The 27,768-nt window shown below is 48.3% G+C and overlaps 2 protein-coding genes across 9 annotated transcripts in view; one reads left to right on the top strand and one right to left on the bottom strand.

The window, feature by feature from the left end:
• Nucleotides 1-4,028: 4,028 nt before the first annotated feature.
• On the top strand, nucleotides 4,029-11,650 carry FGF16 (fibroblast growth factor 16). The gene is given in 4 exon segments (XM_067304006.1): nucleotides 4,029-4,222; nucleotides 4,224-4,516; nucleotides 9,832-9,935; nucleotides 10,993-11,650. Coding segments are annotated over 4 exon segments (837 nt in total). The 3' UTR covers nucleotides 11,239-11,650.
• A 3,457-nt stretch (nucleotides 11,651-15,107) lies between these two features.
• Nucleotides 15,108-27,768, bottom strand: part of ATRX (ATRX chromatin remodeler) — a 94,965-nt gene continuing 82,304 nt past the window's right edge. For 5 of the 8 annotated variants that reach the window (XM_067304335.1, XM_067304336.1, XM_067304338.1 and 2 more), the window contains 5 exons: nucleotides 22,838-22,987; nucleotides 20,585-20,710; nucleotides 19,520-19,615; nucleotides 18,862-18,990; nucleotides 15,108-18,047 (listed from right to left, as the gene is read on the bottom strand). In XM_067304335.1, the coding sequence (XP_067160436.1) occupies nucleotides 17,769-18,047; nucleotides 18,862-18,990; nucleotides 19,520-19,615; nucleotides 20,585-20,710; nucleotides 22,838-22,987 (780 nt within the window). In that variant the 3' untranslated portion in view covers nucleotides 15,108-17,768. Of the gene's footprint in view, nucleotides 18,048-18,861; nucleotides 18,991-19,519; nucleotides 19,616-20,584; nucleotides 20,711-21,824; nucleotides 22,090-22,837; nucleotides 22,988-23,371; nucleotides 23,492-27,768 lie in introns of those variants that run through there. The other 3 variants (XR_010885576.1, XR_010885577.1, XR_010885578.1) reach the window with 3 other exon arrangements.

The following is a 27,768-nucleotide window of genomic DNA, read 5'->3' as shown; positions in this document are numbered from 1 at the left end:
AATCCTTCTCCCTTCCTGATTTGGCAGTCGGTACTTGGAGATATATTAGTTTGAACATGCGAGTCAGGCCTCAAACCTACGCTAAGCCATGCCAAGGAAAGAACCTATTTCTTCAGGGGCAATAAGCACCTGCAACTTTCAGATGGGACAGAAACAAGGCAGAACTGAGTACATGATGGTCAACAAAACTCTGACAGGCGTTTGTACAAGCTCGTACGTAGCTTGTTCCCTTAAGAACTATAGGGTTGTCTTCATTATGGGAATTCTCTCCTGCCAGGGGTGCCAGCCAGAAGGATTCTTCTTCCTACTTGTTAATCCAAATCAGGATTACTAAAGCCAGCAGATCTATGTTTGACACGGAAGTAAATGGTAACTGGGGCGGGTGGGTTTCCCTTATGAAAATCAAGTCATTTATTTCTGCACCTGATCCGAAGATCCAGGCAGGCAAGTGTGGAGCTTTATCCTCGGAGCCTAACCTTCACCCTGCCACCACTTCTAAACTTAACACAAAATACATACATACTTCTATATATTGACTCAAATCCTGTTGCCTTCATCCACGCCGCCTTCCATGAGAAATCCTTCTGCTCGAGAGATCAGCCTGGTTCCCGGGGTCACAGTTCACACGGCACCCGGCACAAACAGGGCCTCCCTATGCCTACGCGTCCTCCGCCCCCCCTTAGAAGCCCCCGGCAAAGGGGGCCGCCCCGTCTACGCGCCGGGGAGCCTCGGGCGCCGCAGGCACGCGCCGCAGAGGGTCGGGCGCAGCGAAGGCGGAGGGGCTCCCCGCACGCGCGGCGCACGCGGCTGGCTCCTGGGTGCGCGGAAGCGGGGGCAGAGCTACCGCTCCAGCACGGCCGCTCTGCGTCCAAACACCCAGACAAACCCGGAGAGCCATCGCTAGCCTTTGAACACCGTCTCCGGGTGGAAAAAAGACAGTCTGGGAAAGCGTAGGTGCCTGGTGACCGTGGTTGCGCGTCTCGGTTCATCAGCGTACAGAAACTGTTTTGAGACCCTGCGGTGGGAGGTGTTAGCGAAGCAAAAGCATTACTTATTACAACTCAGAGCTCTGTTGTTTCTTTATCCTCAGATACTCTTCACATGTCTGATTTTTAATTTATGGCCACTGCTCCTTCAAATTTGTTTTTAAATGTGTCTTGATCTTTTCTTTATCAAATGGAATCGCCCTAAGCAGAGGATATGCAGCATCTAGATGTGCTCATTGCATTTGTCCATCTTACTCTTTCTAATTAATTTATTGCTTTGACCCCAGTCCTGCTCTTCCTTTGATTTTATAGTCAGTAGGCAAGATATCAAATGTGGCTGCTCTCCATGAATAGTAATTACATTGCAAATAAATGCCATTAGTATTTTTACTACCTTGCTAAACATATACTCCTACAGTATATGGGAATGACACAAATTGTGTACAATTTTCTCCCCTCTTAAGAAATTAATGAGTATGGAGTTGTATTCTATGTAATGCACAGGAAAGTAGCTAAACGTGTTTCTTCTTTTGAAGGAGTTACTCTAGCTTTAATAGTATTGAAAATGCATACATTGCTTTTCTTCAAACAATACAGGAAACAACTCTCTCCGCTTTTTCCTCAGCTTAGTAAAAATATAAATAAGTCAGGAAATTAAAGTCAAAAGAAAAAAAAGAGAGGAGAGAGCTACCTTTTCTGCATCCTGTCGTGCCTTACAGAGCACGATGTACTAGCCTGACCCACGGCTCAATACGGTGCATTGCGGACACTTCAAAAGCTCACCATAATCGTGAGAGCCAAGTGAGGAATGCCGGGGATTTCTCTGCTTTTGTTATACATTAGTTAAGCATGGGGGGTTGTGTTTTTTTACTTTGTCTTGGATTTTACTGTAATGCAATTGAACCCTGTTACCTTTTCCAGTTTCCTAAGAGCCCCTCTAAGTGCTTGTATGGATGTGGGCTTAAGGATCCTGTAAGTGATCCAGGGCCTGTTCAGGCCGCTGGCAGAAGCCTTCTGCAGCGTTTGGCGAGTCCTGCGACGAAGAAGCTGCTTTGGCCTCTCGCTTCTCCATGCCCCAGGGACCTACCGTCGGACGCCTTCAGAAATAAGGTGAAATACTGGTCGCTGTGAATGCGGGGCCCAAACTCACGATTACTTCAGCAGGACCGGGCTCTACAGCCGAGGGCATCGCGCTGACCGCGATGGGAGCGGGGGGATCGCTCGCGCTATGAGCTGTTCCCCGCAGCATTTACAGGATTACGCCCTTAACGGCAGTTCGTTCTTTGGGGGTTTGGCCCCCATCTTGGGCTTCTGTCCGTACCATCAGGTACACTTTATCGTCTTTAGCTACCCACCAGCCCCGGGCATTCGTACAGATATCACAGAAGCAAAGGCACAACCTTTGCTGCGGGGGCTGAACGCCTCAGACAGCGGCGTAACGCACACGGCGAAGGCAGCAGCCAAGCAACCCACGCCGGCGGACTTCACGGCCCGGGAGCGGCGCGCGCGAAAACGCAGCCCCAGGCCTCGGTGCCAGGCTCTGCACCGAATGCCCCCCTTTCGGGGCCACGGCGCTGGCGAGGGACCCCCCTCCCCCCAAGTGAACACCAGGGACCCACCTAGAAGGGAAGGGAGACCCACCGAGGGGGAGACCTACTGGGAGGACATCCACCGGGGAGGGAGACCTGCTGGGGGGGTGACCCACCGAGGGGGAGACCTACTGGGAGGACATCCACCGGGGAGGGAGACCTGCTGGGGGGTGACCCACCGAGGGGGAGACCTACTGGGAGGACATCCACCGGGGAGGGAGACCTGCTGGGGGGTGACCCACCGAGGGGGAGACCTACTGGGAGGACATCCACCGGGGAGGGAGACCTGCTGGGGGGTGACCCACCGAGGGGGAGACCTACTGGGAGGACATCCACCGGGGAGGGAGACCTGCTGGGGGGTGACCCACCGAGGGGGAGGCTGCCGGGGGACACCGGCGGGGGAAGGAGACTCGCTGAGGGGGTGACTCACCAAGGGAGCGTCCGCTGGAGGGGAGACCTGCTGCGGGGACATCCACGGGGGGGGGGGACCCACCAAGGGGGGGACGGACCGGACCTGCTGCGGGGGTGTGCAGCGGGGGGAGCCGCCCGAGGGGGAGCCCTGCCCGGGGGAGACCCGCGGGGGGAGGGGGGGGAGCAGGCCCGCGGGACCTCCGCGCAGGGCAGCGCTGGGGGGGGGGGGGGGGCGCAGCGCCGGCCGCGAGGCCCCGGGGGGGGGCGGCGGGGGCCGCCGCGGCGCGAGCAGCAGCAGCAGCAGCAGCAGCAGCAGCAGCAGCAGCAGCGCCGCCTGCCGGGCAGCGCCGCCCGCTCCGCCCCGCGCCCGCCCGTCCGCCCGCTTTTTTATTATTATTCCTCTCTTTTTTTCCCCCCGCCGGCCCCCCGCCCGCCCGGCCGTGCCTGCCTCTGTCTGTCTGTCTGCAGCGCGCCCGGCAGCTGCTCGCGCAGATACGGTGTCGCGGGGCAGGGGAGAGCGCGGAAACACCTGTTTCCCACATGAAAAGGTGGGGAGCGCAGCCCGCAGCGGGCCTGCAGACGCCTTCCACAGAGGCTCCTCTCCAGCCGCCTGTAAAACCGCGTAACAAAATCTGCCCGATCGCTTTTCAAAAAGATCACTTTCAGTTGTGTGTGTGTGTTGGGCTTTTTTTTAACATATTCAGCCGAGGAAAAAAAAAAACACCTTTCTCAAGCCCGCTCCGCACGTGTTATTTCTTGCACCGCGGCTGCTTGCGGCGGGGGGAGGGGGGGGCTCGGTCCCGCAGCGCTGCGCGGGCGCGGGCTGCGTGCGCGGGGCTCGCTCCATGATTTCACCAGCGGCTTCGCAGCGACCTGCCAAGAGCTGTTCTGCCTCACTGCAATGTGTAGCTTTTTCCTGCCATTTTTTTTTTCATAATAAAAGAGGGAGTGAAGCCTTTTTTTTCCTTTCCAGAAAAAAAAAAAAAAAAGCCAAATGGATCAGAGAAGAAGGGAGGAAAAAAAAAAGCAATAGCCAAAGGGGATGCCAGTGAGGTGTGGCTTGCATTTAAATATCCAATATGTCAATGTAAGGGGAGTGTGTACGTATATAAAGTGGAGCTCGCACCCGAGCGCGGGACACATCCAGCCATGCGAGGCGCGGGGAGCGCGGCGCGGGGCAGCGGCGGCGCCGGGCGGCCGCAGCCCGCGCTCTGAGGGGCCGCTCCGCGCCGCGCCGCTCCGCGCCCGCGGGCCCCATGGCCGAGGTGGGCGGCTTGCTGGGGGCGCTGGAGCCCGAGCTGCACGGCGTGGCGCCGGCGCTGGGCGCGCTGCCGCTGGCCGACTCGCCCGGCTTCCTGGCGGAGCGGCTGGGGCAGATCGAGGGCCGCCTGCAGCGCGGCTCCCCCACCGACTTCGCCCACCTCAAGGGCATCCTGCGGCGGCGGCAGCTCTACTGCCGCACCGGCTTCCACCTGGAGATCTTCCCCAACGGCACGGTGCACGGCACCCGCCAGGACCACAGCCGCTTCGGTAAGGGCTGCTCGGCGCTGCACGGCGCCGCCGCCGCCGCAGGTGCCGCCCGGCGCGGAGCGGAGCGGAGCGGCGCGGCGCGGAGCAGGTGCCTCCCCGCGGCCAGCGCTAATTACCGCGCTAGGCTCAGTCATCCCGGCACGGATATAATTAGGCTCCTAAACAAATGCGCTCACTCCGCAGCAATGCGGGCGCTTTTATTTGCAATTTCCTACCCTCCCGGCGCTCGGCCCTTCTGCAGGTGCACAAAAACTTGCCCTGGGACAGAAAGCGGCGCGGGGGGGACGGGACAGCACCGGCACCGCACCGCACCGGCGGGGTGAGCGGCTCAGCCCCGGCAGGCAGCAGCGAGGGAGGCAAAAGAAAGGAGAGAGCAAGTCGGAAAAAGAAATTCCTGGCTTTTTTCTTCTTCTTCTTCTTTGGCCTCCGCAGATCTTGTGAGCTAGTGCGGTTTCTCCTGCTTGCATGCGCCTCCCTCGGGGAGCGTCTCGGCGGAGCGGGCAGGGCCCGGCCGGCGGAGCGGGGTCGGGGGCGGGAGCGGGAGCGGGAGCGGCCCGGGGCTGGGGCTGGGGCTGCCGCGGAGGAGGAGGGGGGAGCCCGGGCAGCGCGGCTGGGCGGCCGCGGGAAGGAAGGAGAAGACGGAGCGGCAGGCGGGACGACGTGGATATACCTTGCCGACCGCGATAAAGCTGGAAGACTCCAGAGCCTGTGTCAGTGTCGCACCAGAGCAGGGATCTCTAAGCAGACTCTGTGTAATCCTCGAAAAATGCATCTCGAGCCACAGGCGAAGAAGTGCAGTAAGTTTGAGCGCGGCTAAGAAACGTTCCCGCTACTCCGGCGTCTAGCGCAGGTGTCCGTGTAAGCTAGCGACAAGTCCCATGGCGGTGACCTCAGCTCCGTTGTCAACAGGTTGCGAGAAGTGTGCTCAAGACTTTTCAAGCGATTTAACTCCTCGCTGAAGGGAATTCTTTTCTGCCTTTGTTTGCGAGTGGTTCTTTCTGATATTTCAGGAACTTCTTTGCTGCTGTTGTTATTTTAAGGCAAGGGTTTTGGAACAAGTGGGGAAAAAAACTATCTGTGTCCTGTGCTTTCCATAAACACCAGGTGTGTGTGTAGCATGCCCCTGCCGAAGTCAACAAGAAAGTCGTAACCCTCAGGTCAGAGTAAGGTGCTCATGGAGCTCAAGTGCTCTTTAATTACCTCCCGAAGGACACGCATCTTCTCCCTTTTGTCCTGCAATACATGAGGGCTTCCTATGTCAGAGGAAACCGAAAGCAAAGCCTTTGCATCCGCACGGTTTTTAGTTTAATCTGCCATGTAGTGTTTCTGTCAGTTCTTTTTAATGTATCTTTATGCAAGTAAAGAGGTTTCAAATGGCAGCATTTATCTCAGTTCTGCTTTTTTTTTTTTTTAAGATTAAGTAAAATAAACGTATTTCCAAGCAATCTTTGGAAATATGCATTAAACAGACTAAATCTTTGGAAATATGCATTAAATAGACTAAGACTTTTCATGAGTTTTGCCCAGTTAAGAGTTAGTCACACGGTGTGTTCAATAAATCGAAACATTAGCATTCCGTAAGTGTTTTAGCAGTCAGCATCCAGCTACGTAAACTAGACCAGACTTCAGATATAAAATATTATAGTTTTCTGCTTCAGGGTTTTCCCAGAGGTAGCGTAAAATAAATAGTTATTTGTTGTAATTGCAGGACAGAGCTCCAAAGACTTAGACTGGAATCCTCATGTTCAGATAAAGTTGGACTAAACCTAGCTTCGACAGAGACTCAAAGTAATAACGTATTGGCACAAAGCGTTGGCCATCTGCATTCAGTAGCCATGAGTATTTAAATTCCAGTGTTGCTGGTATGGTTCGTATTAGGATGTCATGTATCAATGCATTCCTAAATTTTGCATGCAGCAGTCAGAGAGGAGTAACTGGTTACAGGGATGGGCAGGCTGCGCCCTTCTGGGGAGGTGCAAAGTTCTGGTGAGGGATACGGAGCTAGACGAGGTTCTTCTGGGTACCAATTCAAAGCTCCCTGAAATCCAGGGGCACCTGGGGCGATATTTAGAAATCCAATTTGATGGTTTAGTTGAGCAAGCCCACAGGGCTGCAAGATGCTTCCTGGCAAGCAGGTAACTAATGCCCTGCAAGGATGGGTCTCGCGGACACCGCAGCAAAGGCACGCGCCCAGCTGCACACGGGGTGTGGGCTGGGACTGGGCTTTTCATCCCTGCCTCCGAGTGCTGGAAGGGGTTCAGGAAAAGACAGACAGTATCTGCACCATCCCGTGCACGGCCATCCCAAAATTCACAAGGTGTGCGAGGCATCCGAGTCTTCCAGAGAGGAAAATACTGAGCCGAAGCCGCGGCGATGCAGAGCAGAGTGCCAGGTCCTAACGGCAAGGGCTGAGGAGGGACCTCTCAAGGGATGCGCCCATGGGAGAGAGATAGGGTAGCAGCAGCACTGCTCCAGAAGGCCTGCGCAGTCACGGTAACTATTCCTGCTCGTCTGTCGAGGCCCGGAGCTTTCCGGAATCGCACCTGCCTTCTGGAACGTGATACTTATACCTACAAAAATACAGATTTATACAAGAATGAGAGGGTGTGGCTTATTTTTCCTAGAGAAGACTTAACTCGAGATTTGGCGAAGCCCTCCAAGACGTTTGGAAGGTGGCTCATTCTCACGCTAGAGAAGCGCCCAAAGGCACTCGCCGAACCAGCAGCTCCAGCCAAGCAGTCACGGAAAAAAAGGAAGCGTTTCCAAGCGCGTCTATGTTCCCGCTGCATCTGCCGTATCAAAGACATACAAGGGACTCAAATCGGGAGGGGAGCTGGACTGGCACTCGCGCCCCCATGACAAGGACCGTTCTGAGAATGACACCGAGATAAAGTCACCAGGAAAATCACTGCCAGGAGGAGTTGCTCCTTTCCTGCCTCGTGTCCGTCTTACACCGGCATGAGACAAGTGATTCCTACAGTGCTACTCTTAAACGTAAGCGGAGAGGAAAACAGGCCTCGCCTTTGTCCTGGAGACTGATAAAGGGAGCAAGTAAAGCTCTTCTCGGGTACAGATCTGCTGACAGATCTGTAACAGGGTCTCCTAGAGAAGCTAATGAAAGCTCCAGAGAAAGTTTTCCTGCAAATTTTGACGTCCAGGCTGTAGCGCACCTGTCACTAAACAGTTGTCGAGGTTTTCAGCCGAAGCGTTAGGTTTGTAGACATTATTACAACGTCTGAGGTTGTTTCTGGCCCCCGGCTCGTGGCCATAGCTGTGCGGGAGACAGGTGTACCCGGCAGGGTCCTTCCTGGGGGAATCGCTCAGTTACGCGGGAGCGCGCTGCTCCGAGGGTTGCTCCCTGTTTTGGTGTTAAATGAGCCCGGTTGGAGTCTTAATCAGGTCTCTCCAAATATTGCCTAGAAAGACTCAAAGAACAAACAGAATGGATAATCAAACCACGAAAAGAGAGGCGAGTCCTGGGAAAAAAAATCAAATAAAGGTGTTCTGCCACAAAAACACACTGTTGCAATTCAGAAGAAAATCCTTCAGCTGGCCCCCGCGGCCGCTCCGCACGTTGGAGAGCGGATGTGTGAAGTGCAGGTCTGTCCAGCAGCTGCAGCGAGCTCAGGACAGGGTGGATGTCCACCAGCATTTTCTCAGCCATCGCTCCGTCTCCTGGTTTTTGTGGGCTTAAGTTACCTTCTTAATGCTATTTCAACGTAGTCGTCTTCGCCGCACGTCTCCTAAGTGCCGCTCGAAGATCAGGAAAGGAGAACGTTGCCAGGGACGTCGTCAGAAGAGACGGTCACGGGTTCAGCGTGGCGAAACGTGGTTTGCAAGGCAGCAGGTGGGCACCTAGCGGGCACCGGCAGGAGGGGGTCTCAGCCGCTCCGGGGGAGAAGAGGACGACGGGGCTGGGTGCAGAGGCCCCGCCGGCCCCCGCGCTGGGGCGCGCGCGAGAACAGCCTTCCCGGCCTCCCTTTCTCGGGCATCCCTCGCTTTCTGGGTGGCAGAAGGAGCATTTGCCTGCTTCCCAGGGACGCCAGAAGGTAAACTTAAAAAAATTGCTGCTGAGGACCACGTTTGTACCTGTAAGGAGATCGATCTACTGCTCTCCTTGTCAAGCGTCGTTCAGAAACTGCGGCTGTTGTCATTTCTGTCCTGCAGACGGGAAACGCAAGGAAAGGCTTAACGCTCTGGGGAAATCCATGCTCCCGGATCCCACGGGAGCCGCCCGACAAGAACACGGGGCGTTAGGGAAGGCTCTATTTCTTTGTGTTTTGCAGGGCCAAATACGCCCCGTGCCGCCACGTTGTGCGGGGCAACGAGTCGGAGGCCCCGGGGAGGACAGGTTACCCCGCTCCGGGCGCAGCCGGGGTATTTCAGCCTGCGGAAGTCCCGCAGCGGGCAGCAAGGAACGTCCCCCTTCGTTTGGCTCCCCGCTCGGGGGCGTTGCAGCTCCCGAGTGCCGGTTTCGTGCCCCCCGTGCAGCGCTCGCGGGCTCGCGCAGAGCCGCGGGAGCAGACAGGGCAGGGAGCGGGCGGGCAACAGAAAGCCAAGAAATCCGGCGTGAACCGGGAGAAATTCTCGCAGGCAGCTTAGGGAGCGGAGCGGGGCCGCGGGCGACGCGATGCCCCCGCGAGCTCTGCGCCCGGCGGGTCCCGGGGGCCGAGGCGGCTTGGGGCTGAGCCGCGGGTTCCTCGGCCGCTCCTGCGGGGCCGGGTGCGCTGGGGCAGGAGGGCGTTTCTGGAAATCCCGGGTTTGGGGGGGGGGGGGGGGGCGCAGCGGATAGACCAGCAGCTCCCCAGCTCTGACAGCAGTGGAGAAAGGTGCATTTCTGCCTGCGCATGTTTGAAGTTGGGTTTTTTCCCTTGGTGCTTGCACGCGTTTGGGTGGCTAGTGCCCCGCTGGCGTGCCGGGAACGAGACAGCGCAAACACAAACACTGTTCCGGTGCGTTTTACTTATTTGTGTTGAGCGCATCACTTTAAAACGTGGGGGACTTTTCCTGTCAGAGGCCGAGCGGGGACAAAAAATCACTTTTCTTTTGGTGAAGAGCAAGACCTAGCGTCAGAACAGGACCTCCCAAAACGCTTAGGGGGGCCAGGCACAAACTTCTACTTTTTTTTTAATTATCACCAAAGAGGAAAAACCCCGGCGCAACGAGACCTAGCTCTCCCCTCCCGTTCGGAAAGCCGCCTCCCGCCGGGCGGTGGGAGCGCGAGGCCGGGCAGCCGCGGGCCGAGGACGCTCGTGGCCGCCGCGCGCGCCGCCTCCGCGCGCCCTCCCCGTGACCGCGTCCCTCTCGCCTTCCAGGGATCCTGGAGTTCATCAGCCTGGCCGTGGGGCTGGTGAGCATCCGCGGGGTCGACGCCGGACTCTACCTTGGCATGAACGAGCGGGGCGAGCTCTACGGGTCGGTAAGTTCAGGGTTTTGGGACGATTGCAACGCTATGTGTGTGTGTCAGCGGGGGCTGCCCCGGCCTGCCGGGCTCCCACACGTGTCACGAGCTGAGTCTGTTGCGGGCGGCCGAAGCCCCCGGGCAGCCACGTGCCCCCTGGTCGCACGCGGCGCCGCTCTCGCTTTCGCCACAGCTGGCAGAGGCCTAAGGAGGGAAGGACGCGCTCCCGGGCCGGGAGAGCTGGGGACGCTCCCTGCGGTCCGGCCCGGTGGAAAATAAGGGCAGGGAAGAACGGCCGGGGCGGCGGCGCGCGCCCAGCGCCTGGGCTTGCCTCCCGGCGCCGCGGGGCCTCGGTGCCGCAGCGTCCGCGCGAGCCGGCGCGTCCTCCCTCGCGCCCGGGCGCCGCAGCCGGGGCTGCGAGCCGGCAGCTTCCCGGCCGGCTCCGTTTGGTTCTCGGGTCCGTCCTAACGTCGCGGCTGGAAACAGCAGCAGAACAAAGCGCATCGGTGCCTTGTCTGGGAGCCGAGCCGGTCGCGCAGCACGACCGCGGGGTTTCGGTTGCGTCCCCGTCCCCATCCCCGTCCCGTCCCGGTGCGGCGGGGAGGGGGACGCACCGAGCTGCGGCGTGCAGCTGCCGGGACCCCGAGCGCCGCGAAGCTTTAGAGCAAGAAGTAGGGGGCCGCGCAGGGACGGCTTCTCCGGGCCGGAGGCCACGATGTTATTCTTAACTGGGGTCCTCAAAGCTGCCTGCAGCGGCCGTGTTAGCGACACAGCGGCGTTTTAGGAGATAATACAGCAGCATCTCCTAAATTTCGCTAAGACAGTTATTCCCAGCCCCGTGCCACCTTTGCATGAGTCACGTGCTGACTTAACGTGACAAACCCCAAAGCACCATTCCCACGGGGCCGGCGGCGGCCTGTCCGGGCCGTCCCCGTCAACCTTGTGCTTCCCGCCGATCCCAGAAAGGCAGCCAAGCTTTAGCGCAGCGCCAGCTCCCCGGGGAGAGCAACCGCAGCCCAGCGGAGCGGGACACGTTGTCCGTCCTTTCCTTGACGCGCGCGTTTTCCCTCCGCAGAGGAAGCTCACGCGGGAGTGCGTTTTCCGGGAGCAGTTTGAGGAGAACTGGTACAACACGTACGCCTCGACGCTGTACAAGCACGCCGACTCGGAGCGGCATTACTACGTGGCCCTCAACAAGGACGGCTCGCCCCGCGAGGGCTACAGGACTAAGAGGCACCAGAAGTTCACCCACTTCTTGCCCCGGCCCGTGGACCCCGCCAAAATCCCCGCCGCCTACAGAGACCTCTTCCACTACAGGTGATGCGGGGCCCCTCGGCCGCCCCCGGGCGCCGGCGGGGGCGAGGACAAAGCCAAAAACCAAGAGAAGGAGAGGAAAGAGACCCCGGAACGGCCGCGGAGGCCGCTGCCAGCCCGGAGCGGTTACCTAGCGCGGAAACGCCGTTCCGGCGGCAAGGAGAAGCCGTTCGGCTGGAAGCTGCTGCAGCACCCCGGCGCCTGCCGCCGCGCGGGGTTTTCCTCCTGCTGTTGGGGTGGGAGCGGGGGGAGAGGAGCGCTGTTCGGATGTAAGCATGGATACTGTGCATAAGGGCAAAACTATTTATAAAATGTATATGGTATTTATTTTATATATTTATTTATTTCAAAATAATTTTATTTTTAATGAGAGATGCTATGACCGGATTTTCATCAGGAAGAATAAGGTCCTACTGAAACAGGAGAAAAAAAAAAAAAGAAAAAAAAAGTTTTAAGAGCTTATCGGCAATAAAATTGTCTTTATATTGTAGATTTCGTGCTAGCCCCTTTTTTTTGGCGTTCTGTAGCAATGATCCCAGCTTCCCTGCTCACGGGACGATTAAGAGCACCTACAAAAGGTTTCGAATGGTAAATGCTGCTGTCCCCGTTTGAGAGCGTTTACATTGACCCATCATTCGTGCAACAAAAACGCCTGTTCTCATGCAATCGGCCTGAAGCCTCATGGAAAATCAGGGAAGCAGTAAGAGCAGCTAAAAAGCCCTTGTTTATAGTGAACGATGCTGGATAACGACAGTCTCTGCCCGCGGCGCTTGGATGTGGATCACCGCGCGGCGACGAACTGCCTGCTCGTTCAGCGACGGAGCAAATCTGCAGAGGAGGCCTCCTTCCTGCCTCACCCCCCTTTAGCTTCCGGCAGCTGGACGCGGCAGAGCCGCGTTTCAGCCCGTGGTGGGAGCGGGGACGCGTCCTCCATCCAGGCTCCGCACTCGGAGCGGCGCTGGCGACCCGCACGACGCGCCGCGGGTCGCTGAAACCCCCGGCGAGGGCGAGGGCGCCCCCGGGTCAGCGGAGACCCGGGTCACCGCTGGCTCAGGGGCACCGAGCTCGTGGGAGCACCGCAGGGGCCTTGGAGGACGCGTCGTGCCAGCGGCCCGGCCCAGCCGCGTCGTGCTCCGGCGCTCAGCCGCGAGCCCAAGTGCTCCGAGGCGGCAGCGGTCAGCAGAGCAAGGCTCGGCCTCCGCCCGGCCCGGGCGGCTTTATAGAGACGCGGAGGTAATGCAGGGGGAACCGAGCGTTCGGCCCCGGGCGCAGGGCCGCGAGGCACCGAGGCCACGGTCAAGGCTTAGGGGGCACCTTGGCATCACCTAGCATCACGCGTCAACCAGCCGTGCAGACGCGGGGAGGCGATTTCTCCTCCCTTGGGCAAGGACACCGCTGCCTTGCTGGAAAGCGCTCAAGGACACCACAGCAGGGACTTGGATGCGACACAGCCGCGGCCTCCGGGGCACGCGTAGCACGTGGCGGTGATGTGCTGCTTCTCCAGACGAAGTAGGCGCCCGGGGCGGCCGCCGGGGACGGGACACGGCCGGGGAAGTCCCCTCAGCGCAGAGCCCAGGGCTCGGCCCGTGGTGCAGAGGCGGAAAGCCCCGAGGAGAACCGGGCGGAAACGCTTTCTGCCGCCAAAGCCGGGCGGCGGGCCGAGGCGAGCGAGCGGCCGCAGCCAGGTGGGGACACGAGCAGCAGCAGCCGGCGCCACACGCTGCCACCCAAGCACCGTCAGCAGCCAAAGCACGACTGGGGCTGGAACACAGCGCGGCGAAGTAAAACCTTAAAGGGGAACTTGAATCAGGAGGAAACACAGGGCAAGACTTGCCTTTCCCTCCCCCCCGCAAGCAGCTGCTTCAGAGGCGTTCGGCTCTCCGACCTGCCCCGCGGGGCCGCGAAGGCCGTAGCCTCGCAGCCGTGCTGGTCCGCCTTGCACCATCGCCCCGCAAAGCCGTCGCAGCCCGGCAGCCCCCGGCGCTCCCCCGGCGCTCCGCAGGGCGCTCGCTGCCGAAACGCCCGCTGCCGAGCGTCAGAGCAGCTGGCGCGTCTGCCTGCTTCGCCGTCACCGCGCCTCAGCAAGGATCCATGCAAGCGATAAACACATTTCTTGTGCAATTCAATTACAAAAGAAGCTGTTGTCACTGGATTACGCTTTGATTAAAGCCCCAGGTATCACGTGCCATTTCACATTCAGTGTATCAAACAACGCAGTTTCCATGCGCACCCATCATTTAAAAAACAAACCAAAAAAACCCTAAATTCCCGGGTGGAACCGGGAGCTCGGATCTCGACAGCGGCAAAGCGCTGCCCGACTGCTGGCCGCCAGCCCGCCGGAGCGGCGCTCCCGCTCCCCACCGCCCCAAACACCCCCCCAGACCCCGACCCTTTGCTCCCCAGCGCCTCCCGCGCTGTCCCTCATGGCACGATCCAGTGGAAGAACGCCGATTATTTTCACATCCTCACCTGGCACAACAAGGGTACGGGAGCTGCGACCTGCTGAGAAACGCCGCGGGCGCCAGGGCTCGGCGGTGGCACCGAAGGGGGAGCACGAGCCCTTGCTCTCGCCCCGGTGCTGCAGACAGAGCTTCCCCAGGCCTGCGAGCGCAGGGCGCCCGGCCGGCGGGAACGCCCAGGCCATGGCTCCCCGAGCCCTGCTAGAGCTTCGTGTGAGGATGAAGCTTCGAGGCACGTTCAAGAGCCCAGAGGGTGCAGACGGGCTTCCTGCAGCACCGCGGCAGCTTTGGGGTAAGTTCAGCGCTCGCCTGCCTACACAGCAAGCTTCCACAGCTGAGGCTGCAAAACCTGCCCTTTCCTAACCACCCCCAGCTGGGACTGCTTCGGGCACCTGTCCTTCATGAGCATGGAGAATTCACCCAATTCCAAAACACACTCTTGCTTGAACTGATAAATTTACTTTTATTTACCCCACTCAAAATAGTTCTGGTTTTAAGGACCAAATTATCAGTTTTCTAAAGAAAAAAAACCAAAACCAATCCTGTGTTCATTCATCACCCAACTGCCCCCCACCAAGACGCATCAAAACGTCACCATTCAGCCCTAGAGCACCCTGCGGGGTTGTTCCCGTACGGGGACTCGGCCAGGGACACCGCCCCAGCTTCACGCGCAACGCCGAGACGCGTGGGTCTCCCTCCGACCGCTAGGAAGGATTTGCATCAGTTCCAGCAGCGAACACTCTACAAAGGCATTTAAAGGGGCTTTGCTCACACTGTCCCTGACAACACAATTCAATCGATTCAGGCATTGAAGAACTGATTATTTTCACATTATACGAGATTTCTATGGCATGTGCATGTGGTCAGCTAATTTTAGGACCAGCTGTACCACCCAGACCAGAGACCATCTCATGCAGTAAGGCGGCTGCGGTGCTGGCCAGCATCCACCCGAAAGGGTAAATACCAGGGACAAGCGTAGGGGTAACACCGAAACTCAACTGTCACATGATATTTTGGTGATTTTTTTTGTCCAACAGGTTTGGTAACTAGGAAAGGAAAAAGTACAAAGAGAAGAGATTAAAATATGTAGTGGATTATTCGAGTTTGACCAAGTAGACCAGCTTCACCGCGCATGATGATTTCTCACTGTTGGGCAACACATCCTTGTTCCTCGTTTTTGACAGACAGGTTGGCTGCAGAAACTATTATTAATTTATACAATTTGAAAATCTGGCCCACAACTGTTTTCCCTAAACTAGACTAAGGACTAAATCCAGAAACACGTACTTCTCTGTGGACAAAACGAGAGCTTAACCAACAGCCCAGCGTAAGTTAGCAATTCTCAAAAGCAAAGCTGCTCAGACTGCCTCCCTGCAGAGGCAATACTGTACTGCAAATGTAGCACAAGGCACATTGATGTATTTTGGTCACTTTATTAAATGAGATATTAAATAGTTTAAGTTTCAACTACTAAACAGCACTTTGAATGGTGAAAACACAGATAGTATATCATCATACTTGAATGCTTCTTCTCTTTAAAAACACATTTCCAGTCCTTATATATATTACAAAACAGCCTTATAGGAAGAGGTGACACCTTTTCTAGAGTACTTAAGATATTTAATACAGAACTGAAAAGCCATCTAATAGAAACAAAGGCAAGTCTTCACAGCTGTATGATTTCAGCAGCCAAAGCTGGTTGATGGACTGAAACATTACTATACAACTGGGACAAAACATATACAATATCACAATACTAAGCAAAAACGCTTTACATCCAAAGGAATAAACAGGTTACAAAATGTGGAGAATTTAGCAGGCAAAATTGTATTACAAGCAACATTTTTATTTGTCATCTTAAGCCATTTCAACTAGTTAAAACATCTAAAACAAATATAAAAATGAGCCTTTTATTATCTTATTGATGTATGTTCTGTCTTTAAATATTTGTTAAAGCTTGATGTTATACTCAAAGCACATTGTTATGCAGCTAAAATGTCAAGTGAGAAACATGTATGCAAAGTGGTCCAAGTTTTATTTCAATGCTTATCTCCAATTTCTTCTTATGCATTAGTCTTCTGTTATCCATAGTTCTGTCCAGAATGAAAAAAATGTGCCTTTAAATGTTGCCTAAAACTTCCACATTTAAGTCTTTGAGTTACTGTAAAACTCCATTGAACATTCCCAGGTTTGGTAGAAGGTATTTCTCTTATTCATGACACGTAGGAATATCAGTGAGAGTTGCCCAGAGTACATTTGCCTTCACATGTTTGTCTCAAAGTCTCTTATTTTCATTTCTTCTAGTGTGAACACATCTCTTTTGCTCCCCTCCCCCAAAATTAAACAAATTTAATTGCAGAGCTGGCAAAGCACTAGAACAGACTGGGGGTCTTTTGTGGTACCTTGTAACAAAGACTCCAAGACAGCAACTTTGTTAGCTGGTTTTAAAACAGATCAAACAAACTCTGTTCAGATCACAAACCAAGTTTCAATCACAAAATGAAATATCGCATAAGATCTGCATATTTAGATGCAAAAAACACTTGTCCATTCAGGGCAAGAACTCAAACTCCTGCAAGAAAGGTTCCAGAAACCCAAACAATTTTTGTTCATGTCAGCAAGCCAGAAGAGTCCAGCAAAATCCCTCCATCCGCTTATTTTCTGAAGAATTCTCTAGCTGTTCTCTAGACTCAATACACCATTGCATCAAATGTTCCTGTCATTTACCCCCAGATTCTAAACACTTTTTTTTTTTGAAGAAACAACCAAACTATATTCAAAGAAAAGCCCTATTTGTGTTTAATTAGATCTTCACAAGCACAGAAAATGTGGGTAAAGAGAGTGCTAATGATATATAATAAACCAGAATTTTATCTCTGGTCTACATAAAGAAACCAAAAATCAAACTCTTTTTGTACTAAATTATGTTCTCACACAAACGAAAGGGAACAGGGAGGAGTGCACGATAACCAAAACTCTTATCTAGTAGAGGAAAAGTTATTTCACAATTCTGGCAGCTCTGGAAGTTGCTACACAGCACTTTCTTTGTATTGATTTTAAATCAGCAATGGTTCTGCCATTTTAAAGTTGTTTATAAAACAGGGTTTGACCCTAGCCACCATCACTATTTTAACCCCCAAAATACCAGGAATTTAAATTTCTTGGCCCATCTCCCATTGCCGGCAATGGGAAAAGACACTAGCACCAGCATTAAGGAGTTAACAGAAATGTGCTTTGTATTGGACTCCGCATAGAGTAAATTAGCGTGTGAAGGAAAAACATCTCCAATTCTAAGATTACCAGTTGTTATTCCATCACATAAAACTGAAAATAAAAAATGGCAGAAGACTAGAGAAGAACAATCATCTTCCCCAAGTCATGATTTAAGGCTGTATACACAGTTTCTATATAACTGCATGACTCAGAAGTTTCAGAGCAGTAGTATTTAAGAATATTGCACTCAATTCTGCTTCAAAAAGAATTTTCAGTTCTTGTGTTTTATTCAGCATAGATGATATAGTATGAGTCCAGACCTCAGTCTAAAGGAAACTAGACTATTTCTGTTATAATATTCCCACTAATTTCAAGAAATGGGTAAGCAGAAAAGTATTCCATAATTTGAGGAATCAACTCTAATCAAGAACTCAGCTGCGTACAATTCACATATGGTATACTGAAACATACAGATCTGTAGTCCTTCCTAAGCTTCTCAAATCAGGTGATAGCTTCATGGCTACTAAAAGCAAGCATAGGAGTTTAGACAGGAAACCTGTGGAGTTGCTACTGTTATGGGAGGACTTGTTTTCACTGAAAACAACTTGTTATCTCCTGTACTCAACATATGTAAGAAGATTCTAGGCAACATCACTGACAACAGGGAAAACATTATGTCCTATTTAAACAAAGCTGAAACACTAATATGGAACATGGCATTTAAGGGGACCAACCAAACTATTTATTATTATTACTTTTTTTTTTTTTTTTTTTTTTACAGTTGAGTTCTGTTAAGCCATTGATTCCTAAAAAAATAAAAGTTCTTTCTCTGATTTTAACAATCCTTTAAGCTTTTAGTGCAAAATCACATTGATTTCCCTTGGGAAGGCCCTGGATTTTTGCCTCTCATGGGGGGTGGTGCTCGTTGTAATGGTGGGGGCTGCATACCACCAGAAACTGACTGATACATTCCTCTCATATCTATCTGTTGGTAGTTGGAAGGATTCATGATTAAATTGGGAGGCTTTGGCATCATGAGATGACTCATTGCTGCTTGCTGGTAAGACATTTGCTGCTGTTGCTGCTGATTGTACTGCTGCTGTAGTCTTCTGTTCATAAGTATCCTCTGAACACAACTGATTAACTGTGAAGGGAAAGTAGAGCTGTTGTAAGTGCATGACCGTCTCAATGCTGCGAGTATCAAGTTCAGAGTTAAAATCAATTTGTTCGGGATACCATGGCTGAAGGAGAAAGCACTATTGTTATCACCATCACTAATGCGATGGCATTCACAAGCTGATTACTGTAGAAACTACTTAGTAACACCATTGAGGGCTAAGTTCTCTTAGGGACTTGCCTATTGTATCGCATGCAGCACTCAGGTAAGTTGCTAAGGCAACATGCACTATACCGCGAAACTACGCCCAGGTATAAATTACAGCATTTTTTGTTAGGTACCATTTATCATCGCTTCAGAAGTTCTGCCTGCTGATTGTCACTAAATGTATGCTTTCCCAACATCAAAGGAGAAAACCAATTCCAATCGGCATAATCTGGGCAACTTTTGCAAAATTATTCTAAACTAAAAGACCCATTACCGATACCCTCTCAGAGGCATGTTTCGCGAGTTGCTTGCTTAGTTCTGGGAATTAGATTTCTCTTCAAGCCACATGACCTTCAAGCAAACTACTTGAACAGAAAATTTTGATGACTACTTCTTGCAATGAACTTCCCATGAAGTCTCCCTCAATGAGGCTGAGCAATGCAATCCAAAGCACTGCAGAAATCAGCACCTCCTGATGTTACACCATATACAGTGTTGGCAAGTACCTGACCCAATGAAACACACGTCCTGTAAGTACATATTTATACATCTAAACATACACCTAATTTTATAAACGATTCAGCAACTCAATTCAAACACAGAGAGTTGGTCAAATAAATTTTAGATATTTTACCATCTGTTGTTTAGTAAGGACATCATTATAGATGGCTTCTCGGCGCTTAACGTCAAGCTCCTGGCTTGCCTGTCTGCTTAGGGCCAGGGCCTGCACTTGGCTCTCTGTAAGTGTTACATTTTCTTTCCACTGAAAAGGAAAAAGAGTAATGATAATTGAAGTTTCACATTTTGTTCAGAGTTGCATCAAGAGATAAACTACAACCAAATTTCCAGTAAATGTAAAATTATACTTCCCCATAATGAGAAGTAAGAGTTATCAGCTCTTTCAACTACTAATTGAAATAATATATCTCCAGATTATTAGGAAAAAGGGAGAAATGTAACTGTACGAAAAAGCTAGGTATGGACGAAAAAATAGGAAGTACTTCCTGTCTGAGTACAATTATTACCCTTACTTGTTGGAAGTCAGCATTTGCAGTGCATGGTAAATAATAATGGATCTAAGCTCCTAATCCTACAAGGCTCTACAACATCTAGATGCCATTAATTGTCACAGCAAGCTGCAGTGATAAAGGTCAACATGAATTGGAAATTATATTTATTAATAATACAATTAACTAGCTGAATGAGCATACACAATAGTCATTTCTTTGCTCGATAATGCTTAACAGTTTTCCATACCCTGGTCCAAATCTACAAATATCTATTTCACTCACTATAGTTGAAATGATGTCTTCAAGGGGCTGAATTCTTGCTGCAGTTACATTGTTGGTTGCTTCCACAACTTTCTCTCTTCCTTGATTAATGAGGTCCTGAGAAAACACCAGGAAATTAATTATAAAGCACAGATGCAAAGCACACATCTGTTCGCCAGCCTTTTACAAGCTTTCTTCAGCTTACGCACCTATACTTTAATTACTTTTTTCTCCCAACTCGCACAAATCAATGAATCTGGGTAACAAGACGGAATGTAACTTCTACACATTTGAATTTGAGAATAAAGTAACTGAACAGAATACATAAGTCTCCCAAATTTTACAGTAGACGGTATTTATAAAAACTATTTGTTTACCCAGGGGTTTTCAGATCATCACAAGAGTGCTACTTTTATAGCCAGGCAAATTTTCTGTGATGCTGATTTTGATGACATTACATCCTCAACTCATTCTGCGTGCTCAAATTACTACAATCTATTTTAATGTAATGCTGGCATATATGTATCATAGAGGTATATTATTCAAAAGGTATATTCAATACAGAAGAACCCCTGAATTTGCCTGCTTTGTTAGAGGGCTTCATTTCTGTAACACAGACTCCTCTCCAGACACTAATAGGTGGCACAAGACAACTGTGCCTCAGCTACTGCCGTTTACAGCCTTGCCACTTTTAAGAAAGGAACGTCCCCAGCTACTTCAGCCAAGACAGCAAGCCATGACCTGAGATAACTGAGGAACCGAGCACGCTTTCCTCTCTCCCAGTCCTTCTTGGGGAGAAGGCAGATGAAGGTAGAAAGCTACATGTGGCAATGTCTGCAAAGGATGCAGTTAATCATCTTGAATCCTGAGAGACTACACAGGTATAGCTCTTTCAACATATATACATACTGATTAAATTTCAATCAGAGAGACCTATAGCTACTTATTTAACTATTAAAAATAGGAGACAATTTCATAAGTATCAGGATATTTAAGAATGACATTAACTATTGATTTGTGACCGAATAATAAGCACATGCTTACAGCAACATAGGCATGTTATGCTATTTGAACTTCACTACTTACCTCCAGCTGCTGATTACTCATTGCTGACAGAGCTCCCAAATTGAAAGGAATATATGGTGTTTGAGAGTTGAAATTTGTGGGAAGCATAGTGGTCCCAGTTGGCATGTTGAAACGCATAGTCAGGCCCTTAAAAAACACAAAATGCACTTATGTTTGAACATCTGTTATAATTCGTGTTCTTCTATAATAACCCACGAACTAGCACAGAGAAATCAATCGGACCTTGGAGAAGAATACAAGGACTGCACATTGCACGTGAAGGCTAACCTGTCTCAGCATAATGAATCGCATTTCCAAACCGGAATTCAAAAGGGCATTTTGACCACAGGGGAACCTAAGCTCTGGTCTTAAGTTAATACTGGAGTTTAGTTTAATTATAATTGTTTGGTACACTATGACAATAAACTACCAAGTTTTATTAATACACCTTAAATTTTTTAAGATGCATCTTTTAATTGCAAACCCACTATTCAATGTTGATTTTGATATATCTGATTTTAATCAAATTCTGAAGAACTGAAATGGATAATTACTACGTGTTTTGGCTAGACTGAAAATGTTACAGATGTACCAAAAATAGAAAAAGGTCTTCCAAAAATTAGTCAAACATTCAAAAACTGGCAGAACAGGATCAGTCTACCCTTAGTAGAAATACCATAAACAGAATTTTGTTAATGAAGGCTCCTTAAAATTCTTTTCTATACTATAAACTATACTGTTTTCTGGACAAAAAAAATCTGATTAAAAAAACTAGAATTAAAACCAGTAAATAAACATAATTATTTAAAAATCTATTTAAAACAACAACAAAACCCCCCAAAACAGGTGATCAGCACAAATTAATTCAGATGAGCATAACGGGAAAGGAAATGCTTAAAAAAGATAGCTGGCTAGCAAAGCCTTGCATTAACTTCCAAACAAAAAAAAACGGATGTGATTTTTGCTGGCACTGTATGCTTTCGGAACAGAAAACAATAATGTTCCAATGTATACATGCAATATAGAAATACTGTACACTGTATTTATATGCTGTACTTTCCCCTGTATCTGAAATTTTAAAATTGTGCATATATGTATGCACAGAAGTTTTCTTTTTAAATACACATTAAGGCATCTACTAGATTCATTAGAAGGAATATAAAGCTTATATCCCATAGGGATTTCTCATAAGGCAATTTCAGTGCCTTATTCCTTATTATTCCAATACTAATTTCCAATAAATTCTGTATTGTTTCAATACCTTCCTATTTCTTCTCCCTCACAAGTCTTCTCCCAGTATCGGTCAGCTGTTCACTCAATATCTTCAGCAGCATTTTATCTAACCCACTTTTTGTCCTTTCAGATTACTGATCAGATCCGAATACCAAACGTGGCCTTTTCAGGAATTTTCTGCTGTTAAATCCTCCGCAGAAGTGCTTGATCGTACCAGTTACAAGAAGTTACTATTCTCCTTTGACAGTATGATAGCTGTAGCCAATTTATGATTTTCTTGATTCCTTTGCCTGCTTACATATGATAATGATTTTCATTTTTTAAATCTGAGTTACCAGTCATTAAAAACAAAAAGAAAACAAAAGATTTTATCCTCCGAAAGAACAGAGTTCATTTTACTTCCTGTAGCGACTGCTCCCTCTGACTTTTTGCCTCCCTTGCCGTAATTCAAATCAAAGTAATTGCATTACCATCAGCTGCTATCTTCTTGGAGAGGTTATAAAATCTTTGTTAAACATCCAGTTTCCGTTCCCACTACTTTTTAAAATGCAGTAATTTCTGACTTTTGGTAGCAGTAAGCATAAATCTCTTCTAAGAAAATAGGACACAGGGAATGATGAAAAAAAGCAAAATTTTTGGCCTTTTCTGGCAGATGCTTATGTTTGCTGGACTGTGGCAAAAAGGTCCGAAATCAAGCTTACATCTTCAACAGAGTTAGAAACTTCCCTCAACTTGTGAAAGTGAGGTATTACACAGGACACCAGTCCACTTTTATTATGAAACAGAAAAATTGTGTGTAAAAGGAAAATGCAACTTTTAAATCAAATGAAAGTAACAAAGAAAATACACACAAAAGACCACCATCAAAATGGCAAAGACGACATGATGTCCCAGTTTTTCACATCTCAAAGTCTGCTTTATATAACCATTTCTTAAGCCTATAAGAAAACTAATTTTCACAAAACTTACTGAAAAGGTAAATTGTACTTAAAACTGAAAAGCTTAGTTTCATATGCTTAAAACTGGTATAGACGGCTTTACCTTCTTTTCAGCTTCATACTCTGCCCATGCCGCCTTCCTTTCTTCTTCAGTCAGTTCCTCCTCCTCCTTATGGTCCAGGAGTGAATCATGCTCGTGATATCCTACTATATATTCTTTATTGATTTGAAGCAATTCTGCCAGAATCGTATCCTGTTCAAATGAAAAAAAAGAAATTATAACAGGAGAAGTCACTTGGTAGCTTTGTTATTACATTTATTCTTTGTCCATGCCTAAGTTTCTGCTTTGACCCAATTTTCACAAGTAGCAGCTCAGAGCACTTCACAGAGAAACAAAATTTAAAAATAATTGAACAGCACAATTTTCCTCAGAGGGTGGGTAATGGATTAACAATCTGTTACAGAGATGACAGTCAAATCACTTAATGAACCACAGGAATGCACTCAGATTCCTCAACAATAAATGTAGCTTAAGAACCTAAACAGAATGGAATGTGCTAAATATTTTTTTCTTTGCTTAAGCTGGATATCTGAGAAGACATATCAATAATCCTCATCCATAATCTATAAAGAGCACCTTTTCTGGATATAAAACCCTAAGTAGTACTTCGATCCATCAACTGTCCATCAGCATTCAATAGAAAAGGCTGCTTTCTTAAAACTGTCAAGATATATGTTGAAATAAATCCCCAGCTACCTGGATTAAAAAAAAAAAAAAAAAAAAAAAAAGTCAAATCACTGCCATGAACTGGATTTGACCAACAGGCTACAATTTAGACCTCTTTATTCCACAATACCCTGAATGTTTAATTGTTTTGTTTTGTTTTTAAACAGAAATATTTTATAAGCAGACTACAAAATTACAATTAATCTCTTAGTAAAAAGTAAGACTTTGGTATTTACACTATCCTTTATTATTGCAAACTACTGTGGATTATTACGTTCACAGACATACTAGAGTTTATATATATAAAGAAAAAAAACCCACAATCCTCGTACTGTTTTCCAATAGGCAGTTACCAGCCTGTTGAACATTTCCAAGATAAAGCAAAAACAAATAAATTACCTGCTAATAAACTAAATATTAATAACTAATAATATATCTAATATATAACTCTATATAATAACTATTAATAACTAATAAACTAAATATTTAGTTACTACTGCCCTTGTTTGGACTACAGATGCCACATAATGATAGGTCATTATCTCAATTAGAAAGTGAAATAAAAACAGATAGAGAAAATGAATAGGAAAGCTGGTTCTCTCGAGTGAGGAAGTTAATGGTTCGTTTTCACTGAGTCACCATTCCTGTCTCCACAGTCTCTCAAAGATGATTCCTCTTTGCGTTAAAATGAAAGTAATACTGCAGAGCATCAAGAGAAACACAACCCCTAGGACTACTGCAAACAGCTCCTGCTGCACCACAGCAGTCAGCATTTTAGGATTACTGACCTTTTTTTTTTTTTTTTTTTTTAAATGCACCTGTATGACTGATGAGCTTGCCTAATTAAGAAAGCTCCAATACACTCAGCATTCAGCCTAAGATTTGTAACAGGAAAACAGCACAGCCTAGCATGCCAGCGAGCTTTGTGGAGCACTCCCAAAAGGGCTGTCTGTCCCCTGCAGCAGAACCGGACAAATACCCCCGGCCCCCGTCAGCCCGGCACACTCGCGCTGCTGGGCGCTGGCGCGAGCGGCAGGCTAGCGAGCGCGAACGGCAACAGAAAGCCTCCTACCCTGACGTTTCGCAGTCTCGGCAGAGCGGCGACCAGCAGGAACAACTTGCACCCGCGGGGAAACAAGATGTTTGCAACAGCACCAGCATCTCCGAAGCCCTGACCAGCGGCTGTGTCACTACCGCTGCAGAAAGCTGGTTGTTTCTGTGCACGTCTATACTCAGCTATTTTAACCAGCTCTGGATAAGGCAGCCTTGGTTTCACCCTTCTGGTCAAAGGTTCACCTTTCTTCTCCAGCCCCTCAAGAAAATAATCTACACAATATTTGCATGACTAACGGGCCCAAGAAACATATAATAGGATCTTGGGGGTTCAGGGAGAGGGACAGGGATGTGATAATGGGATATACAGGAAAACATCTAAGGGAAGTGGATGAAAAAGTTCTTAAGAGATTAAAAAATTAATTTAACATAATAAAAAGTCTCTCAGCATACTGTAGCTGTACATCAGTGTGTGGAGGGTTCTTGGACATGCATATGCATTAATTTCCATGGTAACACTATTATTGAAAACAATACTGGAATATAATCCATACTCAGCCAACACAGTCTTCAAAATGTGGTTTAAATTACATCCAACTGTGCACTTGCTTTTCTTTGTCTAAACTTTATTCTGCATTAACTAAAATGATGGAGCTTTAAAATCGAGATATGGAAGGCATCATTTAATTTAATTAATTTTACAATGCAAAAAAGTAATATATTCACCTTGCATACAGAGACCAGCAGAATAAGCACTCATTTTCATTTGTTTAGCTTGTTGTTAGGAAAATGCTTATTGATTTGATTTATAAATTTTACAATGAAATCCTGGTGATGGATGGAAAAATGAAGAGACACTGTAAAAAGTGTCAGTTGTCTTTTTTAAACCCTGATGAAAATTAAATGCTACATGGAGATAAATGGATCAGAAAGGAAGTCATCCCATAAGGGAATGCAAGTTACATTGTAGTTCATAAAGAAATGTTTTTTTTCCAACCTATTCAAAATCCAATACCAAGGCTGAAAATAGAGGAAAAAACAAACAAAAAAGGAGCAAATCCTCCCGATTCTGAGATTAACAGCCTTCCCGAAACTCAGAAAACTGTCTCACAGTACGAAACTACACTAAAAAAACATGCCCTGGCCACGTCCTGAAGTAGTACAAACTAATGATGTACTACATCCAACTGAATCTCAACTATCGCTTTAATCTGCTTTTGCAATCTGCATTACACGACTTCAACGGAGCCAAGTTTTCATTTAACATAAAAATGCGATTGCGACTCCAGCCCGCTGAACACTGCGATCTGGGGAAGACTGAGCAAAGAACAGCGCGTGCAGCGGTGCCAGCTCCGCGGGACACACAGTGCCCCCTCGATCCCATCTGGTCTTCGTCCAGCTCCTCCCTCCTATTTACTGCTCCAAAACACGCACCGCGCTGGCCAACGTAAGCCACCTAATAACAAGTACTCCCTTATCACCGAGTCCAAAAATCAGTATTTGTGGTGGAAAATCTTTTTACCGTTTACCTACGTATCAGCCAAGTCTCTACCCCAGCATACAACCCTTTGGGAGATGAGTGTTAAGAGTCTGTGGGAACGTACTTAAAAACATGATAGTCCAGGCATAAATCACATTTATTAAAAAAAAAAAAAAAAAAAAAAAAAAGACTCCAGATCCATCGTTAAATTCAGGGCAAGTAAAACAACATCTGAAGTAGGATCATAATACATTAAACAATCTTTGCCCTTTACACCATTTTTTCCTGTTTAAACTGCTGTTCTATAGAAATAACAAAAAAATCGCTTACTACTCCAGTTCATATTAGATAATGAGTCACTAAATTTGCATAAAGCTCATGGTGTGCATATAGTAATTATTTCTATACTTTAATCAGTAAACACAAGTCAGTGATCACTCAGTTTTAAGAAACCTGTTATGCCTCTCTTGGACTGAGAGAATTTCCAGCGTAGTCAATTTTCAAATCTGCAGGGACAGTGGATGAACGAAATCTGCTTTCAATCAGTGGAATTTAAGACAAATTTAACAATTCAGGTTAACTTTTACATAGAAACAACATTCACGATAAAAATATTCTGTTAAAATCAAGTATTTACTCTACATTCTTCAAGATGCAGAGGTTGTTTCCGAGAGGTAAGAGCAGAGAAATGGCACTATTAAGTTACTGTTGGAACGTAATACGCGTTTTCCCCTTGAGACCTGCGTACCTCGACTCTTCAGTACTCTTAAGCAACCTGACGGCCTTGTTCAGACTGCAAAGTGCAGAAAACTGCTGCTAAAATTAAAACTTGACATGAAACTTTGATAAGCTTCCAGGAAAACTTACAAACTCCACATTTGCCATGTGACGTTTTATATAAAACAGCAACATTCCACATCTTCCCCCATTAACAACCCTAAGAAAACTGTTCTTTGATTGAAACTGGGATTACTGAGAAGACGTAATTCTCAAGGAAATATTTTTAAAACCAGTAGTATTTGTTTCTTTACTTACACAAAGGCTTCATTTCTGACTTTAAAGCAATCTACAATGCATTCTCCCAACACACTAAAGACAACTGAATTAAAGAACATTTTTTTCTCATATCAAAAAAGCTGAAAACTCTGTCAAAACTAGGAGTTGTAAGAACAAACCCAATCTTCAGCCCCGAATGACAACACACACGATTCCTGGCTGCACAGCTAAAAATCCCTACTCCTACAGGGTTTTACTGAGTCGAGAAGTACGCTGGCTTTGCAGGCATCAGCAGAAAACCTATTACTCCACTAGGATTTTCTATGTTCATGCTCAGGCAATTGGAGAAAAGATGGAAGAGAAGATATTCACCTAATTTCTATCCATAATTCCCACCAAAAACCACACTTTGAAAATATGCTTTTTAGAATCGAACCCTTCAAACCTTTTTCTACACATCCCGAGGAAGCACTTCTTTCAGGTTCTAGCTGTAGCTCTGCCTAATACTTCCAGTATATTTAAGTGTATTTACTGGACAGGTCACACCAATGCTACGGATGACATAAGTAAGCCCCTCGCCTTACTGTCTGCACAGTAGTAAAACTACACAGTGATATCACTGTTCAACAAACTACGCTGAAAAAGATGAAAAGGCCTGAAGACAAAGAGGGAAAATCACACACAAATCCTGTCAAAAGCAAAACGAAAGCCTCCTTTCAGCCTAACGGCCTATTTTGTTTTGCTGATAATTATAAAGGGACTGTTCAGTTTTTGTAAG

Source organism: Apteryx mantelli, chromosome 13 (assembly GCF_036417845.1).
Source record: "Apteryx mantelli isolate bAptMan1 chromosome 13, bAptMan1.hap1, whole genome shotgun sequence".
Lineage (NCBI taxonomy): Eukaryota > Metazoa > Chordata > Aves > Apterygiformes > Apterygidae > Apteryx > Apteryx mantelli.
The sequence above is the reverse complement of the archived record's forward strand: the minus strand, read 5'-3'. Positions and strand labels throughout refer to the sequence as shown.